The sequence below is a fragment of the Eptesicus fuscus genome, chromosome 19 (genome assembly GCF_027574615.1).
Source record: "Eptesicus fuscus isolate TK198812 chromosome 19, DD_ASM_mEF_20220401, whole genome shotgun sequence".
NCBI classification, from domain to species: domain Eukaryota; kingdom Metazoa; phylum Chordata; class Mammalia; order Chiroptera; family Vespertilionidae; genus Eptesicus; species Eptesicus fuscus.
Window position 1 is genome coordinate 47,944,230 of NC_072491.1, and position 22,527 is coordinate 47,966,756.

At 40.6% G+C, this 22,527-nt stretch overlaps 1 protein-coding gene and 1 pseudogene across 2 annotated transcripts in view; both read left to right on the plus strand.

Moving 5' to 3' along the window:
- Positions 1-22,527, plus strand: part of PRKDC (protein kinase, DNA-activated, catalytic subunit) — a 191,540-nt gene that overhangs the window by 93,387 nt on the left and 75,626 nt on the right. For both annotated transcript variants that reach the window (XM_054708417.1, XM_054708418.1), the window contains exons 47-54: positions 4,676-4,813; positions 5,287-5,406; positions 10,082-10,225; positions 12,487-12,638; positions 13,130-13,261; positions 14,912-15,023; positions 17,716-17,840; positions 17,922-18,071. In XM_054708417.1, coding sequence (XP_054564392.1) covers positions 4,676-4,813; positions 5,287-5,406; positions 10,082-10,225; positions 12,487-12,638; positions 13,130-13,261; positions 14,912-15,023; positions 17,716-17,840; positions 17,922-18,071 — 1,073 coding nt within the window. The remainder of the gene's footprint in view (positions 1-4,675; positions 4,814-5,286; positions 5,407-10,081; positions 10,226-12,486; positions 12,639-13,129; positions 13,262-14,911; positions 15,024-17,715; positions 17,841-17,921; positions 18,072-22,527) is intronic.
- LOC103287578 (la-related protein 4-like) lies at positions 19,168-20,860 on the plus strand (annotated as a pseudogene).

The following is a 22,527-nucleotide window of genomic DNA, read 5'->3' on the forward strand; positions in this document are numbered from 1 at the left end:
CCTAGGTGCACGAGGCCTCATCCGGATCCAGGGACATGGTCTCACCCGGACCCAGGGACGCTGGCCTCTCCCAGACCCAGGGCCACTTGGGCTCACCTGGGCCTAGGTGCACGAGGCCTCACCCGGATCCTGGGACACATGGTCTCACCCGGACCCAGGGATGCTTGGCCACTCCCCGACCCAGGGCCACTTGGGCTCACCTGGGCCTAGGTGCACGAGGCCTCACCCGGATCCTGGGACACATGGTCTCACCAGTAGCACTTGTAAAGGAAGAGAGGCGTTGTTGTTAACACAGGAAGCTGCTCTTCATCAGTAGCCCTCAGAGAACAGTATTAGTTTGGGGAATTTTCTAAGATCTAAAGCCCAGCCTGTCTTCCTGCAGACACAGCAGTTTGACTTCATCACCACAGCAAGGAAGGCTATCTCCCAGGCTGACTCACCTTAGCCAGTCTCTGCCGTTAATGTTTTAAATGAGAACCGCATTTAAGGATTTCCAGTGAGAAAGATAACTAACTGCCATAGAGACTCAGATGTTCATGCTGTTATGACTGTTGGCATCTCTCTCTGGAGAGACTGAAGAAGCTCTTCCAATATTTAATGTTATCAAACAGATATTGATACTCACAAATGGTAGCTTAATTCTTAAAGAGTAAATTCTTGGTGACAAGGGCATAGAGTATGGAATGATTTTGATTATTATTTTTAGAACTAGAATTCAGTTTTTTTCCTGTTTTGGTCCCAGCAACTTATAATAGTTTCCTTCACATCCTCATTTACTAAGTATTTCCTGCACCTCAAGTTGTGGTTGTTTTTGTTTTGTTTTTCTTAGCTTGGATTAATTTCACTCTTTTCCATTCATTCAAAGAGAAGACCTACCATGTGTTTGTTTCCTGCTGGAGGCAAAGACCAACAGTAGTTAGCATAATAAATGTGAGAAGTCCCTCAGAAGGCTGATGGACTTTGATATTCATCAGGGCTGAAAATCTGCATATTATTACCTGCTGCTGGCTGAATAGCTGAAGGCAGTTCCCCTATAATAACCTGATAATCCTTTGTTGTTGACCAAACCTTACCTTTGATGTCTGTTTGCTTTGCTAAAGGGAAAAATGTATATTCTAGAAAAGCCTTGAGTCTGGAGATTGGGGAGCTTCTCCACTAGAGGGAAGTGATCCGCCTGTTCCCATGCCTTCTAAATTTGTATTTCTTGTCTAGTGTATCCGTTAATGTCGCAGCCCCTTCTCCAGATCCTGAACCCTTGCTACGAAAGGTTGCGGCAGTTTCCCCGCCTCTGCCCCTCACCTGTTACTTTCTCTCTCTGTACTCTCACCTAATTAATTTTCATTACCAGACTTTCAGAGTCTGTGTATGTTCCAAAGTTTTATTTTATCATCTATGGCAGGGGTGAGCGTACATCCAGCCCGCAGGTCATACAAGGCCAGGGAAGGGGTGAACTGATTAAATGTTTGACCAAACACAGCAGGCTGAATTTTTAAGTTGATAATTTTGTATGGCCCGAGAATGATGTTATAAATGTCCAAATGGCCCTTGGCCATTTCTTTATGACTGTTCTAGCCTTCTTTAAAATGATCTATTTGGATATTGCAGGCTGGCAGTACTAGTTCACCGGTGTGTGCCCTTTGTCCATCTTTCTATTATCCTTTACTTTGTAAAGTGACATGCTGTTTCTGAGTTTTGAAACAATTTCTAACGTAGGTAAGAGTTGTAATGCAGAGACATCCCTCAGGATCTGCCTTGTGTCTCTTACATCCTTTGTAGCAGAAGGATCCAGACCAGGACCAGCCCAGTTCCCCTGAAGTACAATGCCCCTCACTTAGTGTTTGTCCAACACTTCCTCACAAGTAGACTAGGAACTTGGGCAGGGATATGAGAGCAATGCTGTGTTCTCTTTGTGAGAGAGATGCTGACCTTGTTTGGGGGTGGACATCATTCCTAATCCTACTTCTCACCCACTAGTTTTTAGCAGTCATTGGTGTCTCTTCCCCGAATCAGTTATTGCTATGCTGGTTACAAAATGGTTATTTTCTTATTCCATATTTATTAGTTGGCCTTCTACCACAGGGAAGAGCTTACTCTTCTCCCCATTTATTTTTGTTTTAATTTTTATCAGCATGATCTGCATTCTTACCTTGTTCAGTGGGTTATAATTTACTTTGATGCCGAATTGTCCCAAGTTTGGCCAATGGGAGTACCTCCTGCTGGCTTCTTTGTTCTTTTGGCATGTCCTTGTCATTCTTTGGTCAGTTCCTTACTTGCTGGCATAGGAAATGTTCACAGGTGGTCTATTCTTCCCCTGCCTCAGCCTTGGGGTGGGCTGTCTCTCTAGGGAGCCTGGTTCCTGTGGGTGGAGAACAGCAGAAAGCTTCTTACAATTCTTCTCATGGTCAGAGATAGTAACCGTGTCACATACCTGTGCATGTAACAGGCACACACATGCATTTCATACGCTCCCACCTGGTTCTCATCCAGGGTTCCTTCAAATTTTTGTCCTTTCCAGTTTTTCTGACATGCACTGCCTCACTCCCTCTTCCCCTGGACCCTTAAGCCCTCTTCCATGCACTGACATATTTCCTGGAGTGGGCCTTGAACTACAAGGTGGGTACCCCACTCTCTTCCTCCCCTGTCTCCCTAGATATTGCCAGACAACTTTTGCCCTACTCTGATCTGCCCATGGTTTTTTACTTGAGAAGGAGGGAGGGAGGAGTGATGTGCTTTTAAAGTTGAGTTTGTGTTTTATGTTGCACCCTAGGGTTGGTTTCTCTTTTTATTAAATGAATACTTCAAAGGGGAAGCCACTCATAGGTTCTTTCACCAAGATAATGTCATACATCTGTGGTTGGACAATAAAAAAGTGTGACTGTTCTGGCGGGTGTGGCTCAGTTGGGCATCCCATGCACTGAAACGTCATTGGCTTGATTCCTGGTCAGGGCACATGCCTGGGCTGCAGGTTCGATTCCCGGTTGGGACATGTGCAGCAGGCAGCCAGTCGATGTTTCGCTCTCATATTGATGTTTCTCTATATACCTTCCCCTCTTCCTTCCTCTCTCTAGTATGGCTTCATTGTCACTTACATCAGAGCATCTTGGGTTCACTCCTCATGCCTTCTGTCTGATCATAAGACCTGAGTCTCTAGTTTTACATCCATCCAGTCCTTGTGAACAGCATGTTGAGATACAACCACTCTAAGTAAAAATCATTGTTGATTAGATCTGAATACAGTCAGATATCATGATTAACTCCTTTGACACCTTACCAGGTCTGTGGAAAGAGGGACATTAAGATTTCTGTGATTGTTTTTATGGCTTACTAAAAAATGTTTTTTTCTTGTTTCATGTTACTCCGATTGTGTATAAAATTTTCTGTTACAATGTTATTTACTCCTGTTACTGAAATACAATACTACTCCCTGTCATTTCTAAAACCTCAATTTATAGAAAATATCCATTGTCTTTGGGAAGAAGTAGACAGTGGACTCAGTGGTTGTAAGGGTAGCACATTTCCAAATACTCTCCATCTTGGAAAGTGACATTTTGGGATAGTTCCTGCCACCAGGACAGACAGCATTCCAACATTTGTCTGGGGCCATTTTTATTCCTCTTTCGACTCAATCTCTGTAAGCACTTAGTAGCCCCAAGCTGACTTTTAACTGTTCCAAATGTCCTCTCAGGATTTCTCAAGTGTTTTTTTTTCCTGGAAGTGAACTGTGCTGGAAAACATCCAGACAGATTGTTTCGCCTCAGTGCGCGCGAGCGCGTGTGTGTGTGTGTGTATGTGTGTGTGTGTGTGTGTGTGAATGAAATTTACTGAAGGTGTATGTCAAACTTCAATTCATTATTATATGTGAAAAATGATTATCACTGCTGTATTTTCTCAGGTATTTTATGATCAAGAATGGCTTAAGCCCCAGCTGGGGGGCTTGGTTGGTTGGAGCATCGTCCCATACACCACAAGTTTGCTGGTTCTATTCCGGGTTAGGGCACAGACCTAGGTTGCAGGTTTGGTCCCTGGTCGGAGGCAACTGATCGATGTTTCTATCTCTCCATCTCTCTTTCTTTCTCTCTCTCTCTCTCTTCCTCTCTCTAAAATCAATAAAAAATATATCCTTGGGTGAGGATTAAAAGAAAAAAGGATGGTTTAAAAGTTTTCTTCTATTGATTACAATTTCAAGGCAAATTGAGAAAAATATTTTCAGAGAAAAACTATTTTTCAGATTATTGAGAAAAAAATAGGTAAACATTATCTTAATGATACTTCAATATTTAATAGCTTCACTTTCTCCCTAAAGTGACATTTAATCATGAGACTATTGCTCTCAAGGTGGCGAGGGTTCTGGGGCCTCCAATACACACAGATTTGTAAAAATCTTGGTGTTTCTACAAAGTAACACATGTCTGTCTACACGCTGTGACTTGAGTGTGACCCCAAGGGAGTGACCACATAGACAAGGGATAGAAGGGAAATAGAATGTAAGGAAGACACGAGGTTCTGTTTATTTTTTAGTTGTTTAATCAGAAAACATACCAAGTGTATTTGATATTATTACCAAATTATCAGTTACCTAAGTGTGTATTTCATGGTATTACCCAAAAAATCAGAATGTCTTGTACACTGAAATTTTAACAGTGCTCTACATAATCGGATTCTTACCTTTTTGTAGGAGCATAAAGACCCCACGATCCAAGATGATATTCTGGAGTTAGAGATGGATGAACTCAATCAACACGAATGCATGGCAGCCATGACAGCCCTGATTAAGCACATGCAGAGAAACCAGATCCTACCTAAAGCAGAAGAGGTCTGTCTTTCTTCAGTAATCTTACATTGTCTCACTTCATTACATTCATTGACATCACATTAAGAATGGACATTTAGCCCTGGCCAGTGTGGCTTGGTTGGTTGGAGTGTTGTCCTGTACACTGAAAGGTCACGGGTTTGATTCCCAGTCAGGGTGCATATCCAGGTTGTGGGTTTGATTCCTGCTTGGGGTGTGTAAGAGAGGCAACCAATTAAAGTTTCTCTCTCACAGTGATGTTTCTCTTTCTCCCTCTCCTCCTTTCCTCTCTAAAATCAGTAAAAGCATGTCCTCAGGTGAAAATTTTAAAAAAGAAAATTGAATATCACAGACTAAAACCACATTCCATATCAAATAAACATGATTTTTGCTGTTCATCTTTTACTTTGTCATTGTTGTCTCATAATATCAAAATATAAAGTTATTTTAGTTATTTTAGTCTGCTTTTGAAGGTAATTGTGAATGTATCATTTCAGGGTTCAGTGCCAACACATCTTCCTCCTTGGATGAAATTTCTTCATGACAAACTAGGAAATCCATTGGTATCATTGAATATTCGTCTCTTCTTAGCTAAGCTTATTATTAATACAGAAGAAGTAAGTAATTTATTATTTCTTTAAATATTCTTTGCAATTATATACATCTTCTTTCAAAAGCCCACAACAGCCCGGCTGGCGTCGCTCAGTGGTTGAGCGTTAACGTATGAACTGGGAGATTGTGGTTTGATTCTGGTCAGGGCATATGCCCAGGTTGTAGGGTTGATCCCCAGTAGGGGCGTGCAGGAGGCAGCCAGTCAATGATTCTCTCTCATCATTGATGTTTCTATCTCTCTCCCTCTCCCTTTCTCTATGAAATCAATATATATATATATATATATATATATGAATATATAAATATATATATAAATAATAAAAATAAAAAGCCCATAACAGCCCAGCCGGTGTTGCTCAGTGGTTGAGCATTGACCCATGTACCAAGAGGTCCCTGGTTTAAATCCCGGTCAGGGCACATACCCAGGTTCCAGGCTCCACCCCTGGTCCCCAGTAGGGGATGTGCAGGAGGCTGCCAATGTATGTTTCTCTCTCATTGATGTTTCTATTGCTCCCTTTCCCTTCCTCTCTCTCTAAAAATCAATAAAAAACATATTTTAAAAAAACAAACATTTTTAAAAAGCCCTCAACAAAGAAAGATGTTCTCTGAATAAATTAACCAACCATATTTATTTATTTGCTCGATATCATTCTTTTATGATTTTCTTTTTAAACATGTAAGTTAACTTCTATTGAGATAGAAGTGATCTTTTTATAAGTACGTGTGTGGACAACTTTCTTATGGCTGCCAGCCTTCTTTGTTTGTAGTAGCAAAGAAGGTGGTAAAATTACTCCTGTTAACTCGATGTGGAAAACAACCGAGTCTCTTAGGTAGTTGCTCAATTTGTCATTTGGTCTGCAGGTAGCTCTGTTAGGGAGGAGCATCTTCTACCAGTGGGAGCTAGGTGAGATTTTTAAGAGAGCCGTTGAGTTACGTGTTGTAAAGTAGCACTGGGAGTTTACATTCTGCTTACAAGCAGCAGTATGAGCAGAGATAGCCCCTGAGAGAGCCAAGCATGTCTGCCCTGACGCACAGACCAGGGATCCATGGGACAGTCTGAGTGGCATGGTTACAGGTCCGAGCGGCAGGTGAGCTAAGCCAGGCCTTCGGGTCCATGCAAGGACCTCACTCATTCGTTGAGTGGTAGGGAGCCACTGAAGGGTGCTAAGTAGGCTGACTCGGTCCATTTGGCCCCACAGAAAGTCCTTCTAGTCAGCACTGCAGATGTGAGGGCCGTGGGGCTGTGGGGAGGTGGCGGAGAAGGCGACCTGAGACTGCGCAGAGCCTGTTCCTCAAGGTCATGCTTAATTTTAAGCTCCTAGGGCTGCCATGACAGGTACCACAAAACGATGGCTTAAACAGCAGAAACGAAAGCCAGAGTTCATGATCAGAGTGTTGGTAGGGTTGATTCCTTTTTACTTTTTTTATAATAAAATATTTCATGTTCTAGTGCCAGCTTCATTTTAACTGAAATCAAATTTTTTAAAAGGACAGATACAGTAAATAATAGGAAACAGGTTTAAAATTTACTCCATGATTAATGTAGAAGTTTCCCTTAACAGTATACGATTCCATTCAACTAAAAATTATAGACTAATTTCTGTGTAGCTATTACAGTTAGTCATTTCAATCCACGAAAATTGTATATTAAGTGGACATTTTCAAAGTTACTGCCTCAAATTAAGATTCATGTTATAATTGAAAAATGCATCTGGTCATCTAAGTTAGGGCAAATAGTTCTCTTGTTTTGTGAGCTAGCCACATTTATACTGTCCTCAGCCCAGTCTCTTCCAGACTTTATCAGGATTATAAATGTAAAGAGTACCAGCTATTGGTGCTCTGATCTGACTTCCCCATTTCAAAGGACTAAAGATACTAGGTAATTTCCAGGTCTAAGGTAAGGCCATAAGTTTGAATTGGTAGCTGTTTTTGGAACAGATGCATCAGCTCATGGTCTTTGGGGTCAGAGATTAGGTCAATAGATATTTTCCTTTCTATATTTTCTTTCATGCTGTCCTAAAAATTTTTGTGAGAAAAAAAATCTATTAGGATTTTCTTCTGATCTCAAATACAAATACTGTTCCACAAAATTAATAACTTAGCCACAGATTCATTACCTGCTGCCTTCTTAAAGTCATTACTAAATAACCTGTTTTAAATATATATATTTTTTCTATGATAGATAAGAAAAGTAAAATACAGAGTTGAAGCAAAAATACTAAATTTTAGTGTATTTGTATTATAATTATTTGAATTATTAGTATTGGTTAGTTAAGTTCTTTCATCTCTAAGAATCTCTATTTCAAGCATAAATACATCTTACTTAGTGATATTTTTAAACAGTTTTGAGATTTTGCCCCCCTTACAAATGCAACCCATATTTCTAGTTACATTCTTGAGAGTTCTTTTTGTGACAGACATAACTTAGTGAATATCTTGAAACTTCATTAATGTGTAATGATAAACAAAAGAAGCTGAAAACAACACAGATGTAAATATATACAGGTTATATTAAAACTAAATGTTTAACTCTCAGAATGAAATCTCTCAGAGGAATCACAGAACTTATCTCCCTAATTAAGGAAGCTGTATAAACTCTACATGCAAAAAATAATAATAATAATAATAATAAAAAATCTCCATTTTCCCCAGTAGAATAAAAATTGCAAATTTTAATTTCTTGAATATTTTCAATTTTTAGAGAGTAAACAGAAAACCTATTTTAAATCCAAAATATACTTTCTTGAATATCTTTGGTTTTAAGGTAGTAGTTTACAGAAATAGAATTTAAGTCCAAAAATGTTCTGCTCTTAAACTTTAAATTCTGAAGTTATATAGAATTAATCTGAGTCATATAGCAGTGAATTCTGAAAATGCAACGCACAATGAGTCGCATGATTTTTAATTATCTGCACACTACCATCCTGCATATTGGTTTCTTTTATGTTGTCAAAACCAGGTGTATTCTGAACTGTTAATTCTTCCTCTTCAGGCATTACTGGTTCTTTTAAATTATCTTTCTCCTCATTTGAGTAAACAGCACCTTTTTCTTTTACAAATTCAGGTTCCATTTTTACTCAGGTCACAGAGATTTTCCAAATAACATTTGGGACACATCAAGAGACTCTTGTTGCAAGTATTCAGCTGAACCACACCTGTCTATTTCTAGTACTTTAACTGCTATCGATGAATCAGAATGATGAGGTGGTGGGATGTTCTGTATTTTCTTTTTTAGTTGATGACTTCTTCGTTGACTTTTTCATGAAGCAGTTCAGAGTTACTGGGTTGGTTCTTTCTGAAAGTTGTGAAAAACAATCTGTTTCAGGTGTCTCTCCCAGCGTATAGTGGCCCCCGGTATTTCTCAGCATGTAGATGGTGTTCTCTGTGGGTTTTCTAATTGTCCCCTCTCTGTGTCTGTCTCCTGTGTCCCATTTACCCTTTCAGTAAGGACACTGACATTGGATAATCTTCAAAGATCCTATTTCTAAGTAAGGCCACACTTACAGGTGCTGGGAGTTAGGACTCCAACATTTTTTTGGGAACTGAGTTCAACCCACCACACTCAGGTCACATGATTTCTGGCTCCCATTCCTGTAAGTGCTGACTTGATGTCTAGAAAACAAGCAACTGGTGTCTTTGTTTTTGAATGATTTCTTGGGAGGCTGGGTGTGTATACATGGTTTGACAAGGAAGCCTGCTGAATTTGTTCACACGTGTGGATATGAGGTACCTCTGCGATATCACTTGGCAATGTCCCAGAGTGTCATATGTGTCTGAAGTTCAGGAATTATCAGGGCAGTGGTTTTCAGGAGATGTTTAAGACAGTCTATTGTCTTATGAAAGAAAGATTAGAACTTATATTTACATTTTAAAAAATTTCAACCTTGAAGTTTAGCTATTAGTTATATTTTAATAATATAGTGAATAAGTTTGTATTTATAATTTACCAAATAAACCAGTAAGCATACATGGAAAGTGTTCAGACTTTTTGTATATATGGGGGTGCATAAATAAAAAAGACTTGAGATCACACAGATTTAAGCTGTGAGAGTAGGTGAGGAATCTTTGAGAAAACACTTTTTTTAAAAAGAAGGTGGCAAAGGTCAAGATAGATAGCTTGAATCATACTTTAATCTGTTATTTTGCATCCAAATAGTGTTCTCTTGCAATTTCTAAAATAAGTAGAATTTAGTATAGAGATACATTTTATTTAGATTTGAGTCTTGAGTATATGAAGTCTTCCACAATATAGGATGAAATGGGGAAAAAATAGCCATACATATGTAACTAATTTGCATAGTCTCATTTTTCATATACCCTATGCATTGGCATAAAATAAAATTATAATTCTCCAGAGCTGAATATTATTCAGATAGGACAAGGTTGATACAGAATATGTTCATTTTGATTTCTCTGAGCATAGTTATATCAGAAAGGTTTTAAGCAAAAAAAGACATCAATAGCAAATTGACTTCCATTGAATTGTGGTTTCAGGGGGCAATGAGGAGAGAATTCAGCAGAGAATCTGATCTATTAAGCAGGGTAATTGTTGGAATTCACATCTGTTTTGGGTTTAAGTCAAGTCATAATATAAAATTTTAACAGAGTATATGTTTCTGGATTAATATTTTGGTTATTGAAAACCGTCCTTTGATATATGACTTTTAAATTCTCTTTTAGGTCTTTCGCCCGTATGCGAAGTACTGGCTCAGCCCCTTGCTGCAGCTGGTTGTTTCTGAAAATAATGGAGGAAAAGGAATTCACTATATGGTGGTTGAAATAGTGGTTACAGTTCTTTCATGGACAGGAATAGCTACTCCTCTAGTAAGAATGGATACATCCTTATGTAGTAATATATCAGTTCTTTGTTGATATCTTAAATAGAGCATATAATTAGTAATTCAAGCTCCCCTTAATGATTTAGAGTCATCATTTTTAGCATTAATTGTTGTACTGCTATACTAAATGGCCTCACCCTGCTTTCGTTCTCTTTTCTTTTGTCTGCTTTTGATATTCCTCTGATCTTTTACTTTTAAGCTATCAGATGTTTGTTTTGTTTGTTGCTTTTACCTGCAAGGAGTTTGGAAACTAGATAATTGGTTTATTAAAAGTATGAGAAATAAATGTCAGTAGACTTCTTCTGTGACGAAAGTCCCTGAATCTTTTGGCACTTGTTTTGCCAGTCTATCTGTCTCCAGAGTGTTGACTGTGACCTGTAATGGTGAGATGGTTCAACAAGTGACTGCGAGATGAATGGCAGTTTTATACTGCTGCCTGTGGCATTCACCAGATTTGTGGGTGCTAGAGCTCTGCCCATTCATTTGAAAACATTGGCACTAAAATGTATAAGAGTTTTCATGTAAGGCTATCCTGGAAACAGCACTTATATTAAATACTAGAGGCCCGGTGCACGAAATTCGTGCACGGGGATATGTGTCCCTCATCCCAGACTGCACCCTCTCCAATCTGGGACATCCCTCTCACAATCCAGGACATCCCTCTCACAATCCAGGATTGCTGACACCCAATTGCTCACCTGCCTGCCTGCCTGATTGCCCCTAACCTGCTTCTGCCTGCCAGCCTGATCAACGCCTAACTGCTCCCCTGCTGGCCCGATTGCCCCTAACTGCCCTTTCCTGCTGGCCTGGTCACCCCTAACTGCCCTCCCCTGCCAGCCTGGTCGCCCTCAACTGTCCTCCCCTGCTGGCCTGGTAACCTCTAACTGCCCTCCCCTGCCAGCCTGGTTGCCCCCAGCTTCCCTCCCCTGCTGGCCCGGTAACCCCTAACTACCCTCCCTTACCAGCCTAGTCGCCCCCAACTGCAGGCCTGGTCCCCCCAAATGCCCTCCCCTGCAGGCCTGGTCTCCCCCAACTGCCCTCCCCAGCCAGCCCGGTCACCCCTAACTACCCTCCCCTGCAGGCCTGGTCCCCCCCCCCCCAACTGCCCTCCCTTGCAAGCCTTTCCCCCCCAACTGCCCTCCCCTGCAGGCCTGGTCCCTCCCAACTGCCCTCCCTTGCTGGCCTGATCACCCACAACTGCCCTCCCCTGCTGGCCATTTTGTGGTAGCCATCTTGTGTCCACATGGGGGCAACCATCTTTGACCACACGAGGGTGGCCATCTTGTGTGTTGGAGTGACGGTCAATTTGCATATTACTCTTTTATTAGATAGGATAATAATGTATATAGAGTTTATACATGTGTTTAAATGTGCCTCTCATTTCAAAGTAAACTAAATTTTAGATTTCTTATCTTTAATATGATGAAATAACTTGTAGTCTGCTTACTAATATGAAAAAATTAAGAGAGTATTTGTTTTAACTTAAACTATTGGTTAAGATTGATTTAACTGTTAGGAGCTCAGCTAATCTTGAAAGACCTGAATTACGTAGGTAAAAGCAACTGGGAGCCAAATTGAAAGTTACAGTGAAGCCTTTTATTTAAAAAAAGTCATTGCAATAGTATATGTAAAAGGCTAAAACTAGAGGAAGCTCTGACTCTCTTGTTCCATTTTACCTCCTGGAGCCAGCATATTGGTCAAGGGTCAGGTGGCTCAATACTGATCTGGAGGTCATTTCCCTTTTGAGGTGCCACTAATTAAAGACCTCAGCACTTTTGTAGGGCCCTGGAGTTGGGAGGAATGTGAGGGAGAAGGCCTAGGAGTCGGAAAGCACAGAGTACTGAGTCAGAGTGTCTTCATGTTTTTCCCTTCCTCCCTCCAGAAGGAGGTTCCAGCTGAGGCGTTTACAGAAGATGGAGACTAGGAGTGAAGGTGCCTGGGCCAGGAATGCACATATGTGAAAGAGCATGACCAGGCCTGGGCCTCAGGGTCTGACTGCAGCTGCCCTTTGAGACTGCGGTCTACCTGCTGTGTTACAAGCCTGGGGCAGAGCGGGCAGCTCTCCCCCTGGAGGCCTATCTGGGAAAGCCTTTGTAATTGCTGCGGTGGGACCTGAAAAATCACACTTAGGTTTTTAACTAGGAGCCGGTAGAATGCCACATTTCTTTTATAAATGGACTTTTGGATTAAAAAGTGCTTTTTCAGAATGGAATGCTACATATTAACATAATTTTTATACCATTTCAGGGGGTTCCCAAAGATGAAGTGCTAGCCAATCGATTGCTTAATTTCCTAATGAAGCATGTTTTTCATCAAAAAAGAGCCGTGTTTAGTCACAACCTTGAAATTATAAAAACTCTTGTTGAATGCTGGAAGGATTGTTTATCCATCCCTTACAGGTATTAATTTACTAGATTTTGCAATGTTGTTTAGAAATTTTAAAAATGTAGTATGTTTCAAATAGTGATTACAATGAAATTTAATTACTTGAAGTGATAGAAGGAGTACTGTAATTTGAATTAGAATCCATGTATAAGAATATGATATTGTTACTTATAAAACCACAACTTCCAAAGCTGATACTAGAGCACTCTGCTCAGCCCAGGGTAGAATGTAGGACTTTGCTTTGATTCCTTTTAGCACTGCCTGAGGTCAGCTAACACTTTCAAAAGGGCAAGTAATTATAGGAAGATATAAAACTGCCTGTATTCCAAAGCTAGAATAACCTGGATGTGAACAAAGAGGGTATTAGCAAGAAGGGTATTAGTTGTGGGGGATCGGGAGTGGGGGAGAGTATTTCTTACCTTGAATATTCTCCTTAGAAAAATTTATATTTGTCTTCCTTCTTCTTATTTATATGATAATCTATATTTTTATACTTCTGTTTCAGGTTAATATTCGAAAAGTTTTCCAGGAAAGATCCTAATTCTAAAGACAATTCAGTAGGAATTCAATTATTAGGCATTGTAATGGCCAATAACTTCCCTCCCTATGACCCAAAATGTGGCATAGAGAGTATAAAGTAAGTATCATAGTTTTGCTTTCATTTATTTTTTTTTTTTAGGTTAAAGTATTCCTGAATTGGAAATAGACTGGTTTAATTTTGATAAGTTGAAGGGCTAGAACGCACATTAAATATTTCTCCCTTAATTTAAATAGTTGGCTTTAGAGGCCATTTGAGAGAAGAATGTGTTAATGGAGTAAATGAGGAAGGTAAGTTTTTAAAAATTAGTGTAATTTTTCATGTACATTTTGTCGAATAAGAGGTATTAAGTTTTTTTTTTGCTTATTTTTAAAGTGACATTTTTAGCATTTATCCCTGAGAGCAACATGAGCTCTGTGAACCATTTAAATTAGGACAATGACCATGAAGGGGTGCGGCTGACCTCGTGCTGCCTGCCCTGTCTCTGTGCTGTTTGGCATAGTTGCAGCCACACTGCTCCCCTCCCATCAGGACCCTTCATGGTGAGGATGGGCCTAACATATGCAGTGGAGGGGCTTAAAGTCAGTGCTCCTATCATGAGTACATTATAAATCTCAGCATGTCCCTTCCATGCTTTTTAAAAAAAATATGTCTTTATTGATTTTAGAGAGAGGAACGGAGAGGGGTAGAGAAATAGAAACATTGATGAGAGAGAAACATTGATCCGATACCTCCTGCACACCCCTTACCCGGCATCGAGCCTGCAACCTGGTCATGTGCTCTGACAGGGAATCGAACCAGTGACCTCTTGGTTCATGGGTCGACACTCAACTGCTGAACCACACCAGCTGGGCTCCCTTTCCTGCTTTTGCCATTTCTTTGGAAGTGTCTCACTCTCTCTAGTTGGTCCTCTACAAAATGTTGCTCAATACAGATTCAACAGGAAATAGCTTACTTTTAGACACTTTTTTTTTTTTTTTTTTTTAGCTTTGGTTTTCTCCAGTGACAACTTTACAGAGCCAATGTTGGGCTGAAAATTAAAAACCGCTTTGCCCGTGAAGTCTGGGGGCACTGCATTCACCCTCACTCTTTTTCTCATTATTTTATTGACCTTCTCTGTCATAGTAGATGGCTTTAACAGGGTGTCAGTAAATCACAATCTTAAATAATAGCTTTTTTTTTTTTCACTATAGTTTTATAGTATCCAGCATTATGGGTTTTTTGGGAGGAGGGGTTCCCCAAGAAGCCAGCACATTTATCGATGCTTGTTCAGGTCCCTCAGATCCTGCAGGCTTCTTAGTCTCGAAGTCCAGCCAAGCAATTCAGGCTGTAGACAGTGCCTCCCAGACATAGCGCCAGAGGTCTTTGTCTGCCTGGAAGTTTCTATTTCTCAGCCACCGGTTCCGGCAGTTGAGCTGAAGGAGTGAATCAGTGCCTGGGAACCCCACAGGCCCTCATTCTGCCTGCTCCTCTTCCGCTGGCGTCAGCTCCCCGCTCCAGCATTGTTTACTTTAACTATAGCAGGTTCAGTGTAATGGAACCAACTTGAATGTGCCTCCCTGATGTGATGATGTCAGAGCCTTAAAGACATCTTCATATATGTCTTCACATCGGTAATTTAGATCATGTTTTAGGCTTCATAGTTTCTCAGTGTGTGCTATTAATATGGTACAAAGAGAAAAATCGTTATGATTTTATGTCAACAGAATGGATTATTTTATGCATTTTTATCTTCTGTATTTGTTACAGATACTTTCAAGCTTTGGTCAATAATATGTCCTTTGTAAAATATAAAGAGGTGTATGCAGCAGCAGCAGAAGTTCTGGGACTTGTTCTCCAGTATATTACTGAGAGAAAACATGTGAGTGTGTTATGCAGTTTTAAATGAATGCTTTTTCAATTTTGATTTGTCATGACACTTGATACTTATATCCTCTGTACTGTAAGAAACCAAAGTGGGCATTTTGCGGATACCTGCTAAAGTTAGGCTGTTAAGCTATTAAAATCCTCGCCTGCCCTCGCTAGTTTGGCTCAGTGGATAGAGCATCAGCCTGTGGACTGAAGGGTCCCAGGTTCGATTCTAGCCAAGGGCACATGCCCAGGCTGTGGGCTCGATCCCCAGTAGGGGGCGTGCAGGAGGCAGCCAATCAATGATTCTCTCTCATCATTGATGTTTCTATCTCTCCCTCTCCTTTCCTCTCTGAAATCAATAAAGAAATATATTTTAAAAATAAAATAAAATAAAATCCTCGCCTACAATTTAAAATAAAAACCTCGCCTACATAATACAACCATTACACAGGAAAAAGCGCTTTCTTGGGAGTCTTTCCCAGTCTTATGTGCCCTTTCCACTTGACTGTATTGTAAGAAGAGCCTTGTTGAATTTTTAAGCATAGCATACATTCAGAGTACTATAATTTCCAATAAACACAATTATTAAAGATATATAGGTATAACTGCATGGAAGTTACATGCTATAACTTACTTGAAAAGAGTGTAGCGGGTGATGCTGACTGCTACCTTGCCCTCCTGCCACATGCTAATAGAGTGAGGTGCTACATGTGTTCGGAGCCTCCAGAAGCAGTGTCACTCGTGATCAGAGGCTCGTACCCGGCCTCTCTGTTTCAGCCTGTCCACAGCAGCACAGTTGGTCCTCCTTGATTTCCCTTTGTCACTGGTTCTGGGACACTCTTGGCTGTCTCTCTACTTCCTTGGCAGCTTCTTCTCCCTTTCTAAGCTGCGTGTTTCCTGGGCCACCTCCACAGCTCTGAATTTGGGCTTCTGTTTTACTGCTTCCCTGCTGGATTATGTGGCCTCGTGGCTTTAAAAGCTGCCTCTATGTTCATGATTCCCAAATTTGTATCTCCAGCCCATCCCCTCTCCTGAAAGAAAAGGTAGCGTGGAGTCTGGGCTACATGCATTGTCAGTCAGGATGAGAAGAAGCTTTGGGAAAGTCAGGAGGTCCTCAAGATACCCAGGTTACCCACAAAGAGCAGATTGGGCCCCCTGCCCACTGACCGATTAGGCATTTATTTGGGTTTAAAATAAAATATCATTAAGCTAAAAGGAAATAGACCCCTTTGGGAAGATCAAACTTACTTATTTAAGGATACCCAGTTATTTTAGTAAAAGAAACAATTTTAAAAATTCAGATTAACTTGTTAAGACATGATTCTAATGTTGCTAAATGTTTGGTAGCAGTTTATATAAAATGCTTAATATTTACCTCGGATGGAGCAAATGATAGCATATCCCAGGTTCAATCTCTCTTGACTTAAATTTCAACATAACAGGAATGAGAAACACTTTTGTTTTAAATAGTTTTTTTTCCTGAATATAAAATGACATTGATTTTTGTGTAGAAATTAGTATAACATAAAGAAGTAAGAAGAAAAAAAAAAGAAGTGTCACTCATATTCTAACCACTAAGCTACTCTTGGCACCTGAGATGTAGACTCCAGTCTTGTCTTCTACTGTTTTCCCCGTATTTTTAGGTTCACATTGTTTTATAACTTTGGCACTTATATGTTGGTCACTTATATATAGGAGTGGGCAAAAGTAGGTTTATAGTTGTAATTCAAATAAGTAATACAAATGTTAATAAGTAATAATGCAAGAGTAAACTGAGTTTCACATACTCAGAACTGAAAACCTACTTTTGCCCACCTCTGTGTATTAGGTACTTACTGGTTGGCTCTAGGCTCTTGTATGCAGCTGGGAACAGGACCGGGTAAGTCCCACCCTCAGGGAGCTGGCATGTGGTGAGGGGAGACAGATAATTCACAAACGAACCTATCATAGAAGGTAGTAGTGATCATGAGAAAGCAAGGTATAGGGAGATAGACAGTGATAGTTGAGATAGAGTTGCTTGAAAATTGTGGTTTGTGAGAATATTTGACCACAGACATGAACACTGACACCATAAAATGTGTCTTAAACATATTTAATCACAATTTTAGTTTTGCTTCTTAAATGACTTGTTGGCATGTTTTATTGTCAGAAGAAGCACTAATCTATTTTTTTTTCATCTTTTCAATTATTTTGCCCATTTCTCTCTTTTTTTGACATTTTATTTTTTTAATTTATTGATTTTAGAGAGGAAGGGAGAGGGTGAGAGAGATAGAAACATCAATGATGAGAGAGAATCATTGATTGGCTGTCTCCTGCACGCCCCCTACTGGGGATCAAGCCTGCAACCTGGGCATGTGCCTTGATCGGAATCGAACCCGGGATCCTTCAGTCTGCAGGCTGATGCTCTATCCACTGAGCAAACTGGCTAGGGCAGCACTAATTTTTTTATTGATCTGACCTAGAACATGAGCTGACACTGCCAAGTGCTCGCAGCACAAGCGCTGGGACGCAGCCTGGCTCACCCAAACTTACGGCTCCAGAGCCTCTGCTGGTCAGTGTCAGCCCACGAGTGCTCCTGGCTTCACCTGGTGAACACTGGAGATGGTAGCACTGGACTCTCAACTATTCAAGATAAACCTATTTTCAGAAATGTAGCCTAAGTTTCCACTTGTGTGTATTGGAAAAGAAACTTGATTTTTCAGATACTGGAGGAGTCTGTGTGTGAACTGATTGTCAAACAGCTGAAACAGCATCAGAATACAATGGAGGACAAATTTATCGTGTGCTTGAACAAAGCTGTGAAAAACTTCCCTCCACTGGCCGATAGGTGAGATGCTGAGGTGGTGACTGTCCATGGCGGGGATGGTTGAGACTGCCCTGCCACTCACTGGCCATGTCCACTGGTTAGGTTCATGAGCACCGTGTTCTTCCTGCTGCCAAAATTTCATGGAGTGATGAAGACTCTCTGTCTAGAAGTGGTGCTGTGTCGTTCAGAGGCAATAACAGATCTGTACTTACAGTTGAAGAGCAAGGATTTCATTCAAGTCATGAGACACAGGTGAGTGGGAAACCAGCCTCATGTTCCTGGTGCAGGAGGCTGATAAAACGTTGATTTGTCCAGCTATTTCCTTCAGCTCAGAAAGAGCTTGTAGTTTCCATGAAATATGTATTGTTACATTTGAATCTGAGAAGAAAGGTTGGTGGGGCCTGGTCATCCTGCCTCCTCTCACCTGGCACCTTGTGGAGGCTACGCAGGCACTGTCTAAGGCTCTTTTCCGATGTAAAATGCATGGTGTTGAGTTTTTGTACCTATCCTGCCAGGTAAGAGTTGTTTTTTTTTTTTTTTTTTTTTAATTTGTTTGTTAAAATTGTTCCTTTATTTTCAAAATTGCAATCTCCCTATAAATGTTAAAAGAGAATGCTGTTGATTACTTAAAATACTCTAATTTCCCTGTACTCTTTTCCCTGTCTTGTATGTGTTCCTATCTTTGCATGGTGATAAATTATTGATGAATGTGTGCTGTGCCAGCAAGAAAGAATGTATTATTGTGTTTTACCTAAACATTAAACTATTGCATGTAAAGCATTTTAAGGAGGAAATGATACACCTTATTTGGGACCCAGACTACACTTAATCCTGCTGTATGACATGGCAGGTGGTCTAACACTTGAAATCAATTTTTCAAATCATGAAATTTTTTATACTTAGCTTATTTTGCTTGACTTTTCATGTGTGTTTTTTTTAATGAACTCTTAATTTTGGAATAACCTTATATTTACAGAAAAGTTAAAAGATAGTACACATAGCTCCTTCATATACCCTTTACTCAATTTTTTTCATTTTACATAATTGTGGTACATTTTTGAAAACTAAGAAATGAACATTAGTTCATTACTAGTAACTAAACTAGACTTTATTTGGATTCCATTAATTTTTCTAATCCAGGATCAGTCCAAGATTCCACATTGAATTAATTTATTTTTAATCTAGTCCATGATAATTATTTTTAAGAATGTAATTTTAGAATATTTGAATGCTGACAAGAGAGATGAAGACAAGATCTGTGGGGAGCAGTGTCTTTGGGAATATCTTATGGAGAGAGAAGGTTGATTGATTAATGAAGGCTTTCCAGAGAGGGAAGACACTTTGAGCCATGGCTTTGGAGCAGGTAACATCTAACGGAACTGGTTTAAATCCTAATGCCAAAGTGTGGCAAGAAATCCCTCCTGGAAATACTGATGCCACAGCAGTAACTCATGGAACTGAAAGCTCTTGGCATGAAACAGCAGCCACAGCAGGGTCATCCTGAGGGTGATACAGAGCTTTCAGACGCTATGTGTAAGGAATATGAAGGTCTGAGTTTCCAGACAAAGCAACTCAGCAATTTCTACAGAAGACCTATAAGAATGCCTGAAGAAACAATTAGAATTCTGTTTCTCACAAGAAATTTGACAAAGGATCTTTACCTGATATCTCAAATGGACAGTGATCAATTCCTTCCAATTTGGACAGTTGCCAACATGGAAGAAATAAAAAACTAACCACAGACCCCTATCTAATTCTTGAAGTATTTAGATCTTCTCCCATGGTTCAAGTTGATGAGAAGGGTGAGAAAGTGAGACCAAGTCATAAGCATTCTAATGTGATTCTTAGAGAGATTCCTGAAACAACACCAATACAGGAAGTGAAAGCTTTGTCAAGAATGAAAACTGCCCCAAGGTGATAAGCTGTGAGTTTGCACACAATGGCAATTGGTATATCACTTTCCAGTGAGACACAGGTGCAGAGCAGGTTTTTAAATATTTGAGAGAAAAAGTTAAAAACATTTCAGGGCAAGCCAATCATGGCGAGGATAAACGCCATCAATACGTTTTTTGCTAAGAATGGTTATTGTTTAATGGATTCTAGTATGTGTAGTCAGCCCATTCAAACTCAAGCACAGTACGCCTCACCAGTCTTTATGCAGCCTGCATATAGTCCTCACCACCAGTTCATCTATAGTATTGTGCCTCAGTCTGGTCTCCAAATCCTACACCTTACTTTGAAACACCACTGGCTCCCTTTCCAAACAGTAGTTTTGTGAATGGCTTTAATTCTCCAGTATTTTATAAAACAACGGCTGCTGCTGTGAATATGGGTTGACCATTCCAAAAAATATTGCACGAAGCCTCATTTTAGGTCATCAAGAGGTTCAGAACACTCAACAGAGGGATCTGTATCATTGGGGGATGGACCAGTAAACTGATCTGGTTCAAGGAACTTTCCAACTGAACAGCATAACCCTACAGCGCCAGGGCATCAGGAGCAAAGCTACCTTCCAAAAGAGACTCCAGCTTTGCAGATTGAACACAATGGGGATTATGGTAGGGGCAGGAGAATGCTCTTCAGAGGTCGAAGATGACAAGAAGGTGACAGAATCCCAAGAACCCAGCATTGACAGCTGAAGCAAAGGCTCCAACACCAAAGTTTGACTTATTAGCCTCAGATTTTCCTCCTTTACCTGGAAGTTCATCAAGAACACCATGTGAACTTGTTCTGGAGAGTAGGATGTCTGATGTTGTTAAAGGTGTCTACAAAGAAAAGGATAATGAAGAGTTAAGACAAGGGGATAGTTGCCCAGTGCCTGCAGAGGATGAGCAGACCGACTGCACTGCTGCCCAGCTACTCAGTATAAGTACCGGTCCTTCATGCCCAGCTGAGTCTCCTGCATTGAGCACAACTCAGATAGAAAAGAATCTGGTAGAGGATTCCACTGTTCAGAAGGATGTACTCCACCCGACAACTATATCAGTTTCTCCCCCAAATCCCGCAAAGCCATCAAGGACAAATCCTGCTTCACCATGTGATAATTACATAAATGTAGCTGTAACCGGGGCCCTACAGCAACACTGAAAGCCAGGTTATGCTGAAGTGTGCCAGAAGCCCCCAAAAGAGCCATGTCCAATTCCTGTGCAGCCGCTACGAGAACTTTGCTCCAATGTAGTGTTTCCCACCAAAAATGAAGAGAATGGAGCTCCTGAGAAGTCCACTGAGAAACCACATGAGAAGCCAGAAGCAAGGACTAGTAAGGATTATTCTGGCTTCCAAGGCAATAGCAATACCATTCCCAGGAGAGCAGCTGGAAAAATCAGGGAACAGAGATGCCAATTTGGCCACAGGGAGTGACTCGACTTGATGGCAAAGAGCACAATGTGCCACCCAGATCACCCAAAGTAAAACAAACACACACACAAAAACTTCTCTCTCTTCCCATTTAACTTGAGCCGTGGCTATATTGAACTGTTATGGAGGGGAAGAGGGTGAACAGGAAGGAAACAAGAGGAAGTATATCCTTAAATCATTATAGATTTTGGAGTTGTGAGCAGTAGAATCCCAAAATTCATCTCTAAAGTGATTTTAAAATGCTGGAGGATTACAGTCAGTATAAGTATGTGTATACACACACACACACACACACACACCCACACACACTAGAGGCCCAGTGCATGACATTCGTGGGGGGATGGGGGGGGCGAGGGGGATGGTCCCTCAGCCCAGCCTGTGCCCTTTTGTGGTCTGGGAGCCCTTGGGGGATGTCTGACTGCCGGCTTAGGGAGTGGGCCTAAGCCACAGTTGGACATCCTTAGTGTGCTGTGCTCTCCAGCCATCAGCCGGCTTCTGGCTGAGCAGTGCTCCCCCTGTGGGAGCGCATTGACCACCAGGGGGCAGCTCCTGTGTTGAACGTCTGCCCCCTGGTGGTCAGTGTGCATCATAGCAACTAGTCATTTCACCGTTCAGTCGATTTGCATATTATTATATAGGATGTGTACATATATAAAAATATAATTTTTCTATTTTTCTTTTTTATTTTAATTTGCAGAGATCTGCCTGGAATCAATTTTGAGGGTTCAGATTTAGCTTGGGAAAAAACATATTACACATCCTTCAGTATAGGAGATGAGGGAGTGAGAGAAAATATTTTTTGAAGAAGCATTTCTGTAAAATTAGGAATTACTTTTTAAAATCTATTTAAAGTTTGGCTTAGAGAATGCCATCTCTGCCTTTATGGCCTGTGTTGCAAAGCAGATCAGTGGCTGGGGTGCCTGTTTTGGTGTGTGTGTGTTCAGATCTGTTGTACTGTTAGTAAATGATTTGAAAACTGAATGTAATATGTACTTGAGTAGATTACTTTTCCAGTTTGATATGTAGTCTCCTTTCGACCTTACTAATATTTCATTCAACAAACTTTTGATTGTACTCGGAGATGTGACTCCCAGTCAGTTTGATACTCAGGGGAAGGATGGGGGTTATTCAGATAATTGAAAGATCTGTCTTAGATCCTAGGAGGTAGGTCAAAAGGCCTTCAGAGGTTTAAACTGGCCTGTGAATTCCCCTTTTCCTCCAAATAGGAAATAATTTTTTTGTGTTACTTCATTTGCTACTCTCTGTTCTTTGACTACCACCCCCCAGAAGCAAATTAACCAACCACCTACATAATTGTATGTTTCTAACCACCTGGACCAGTTTAGTCAAA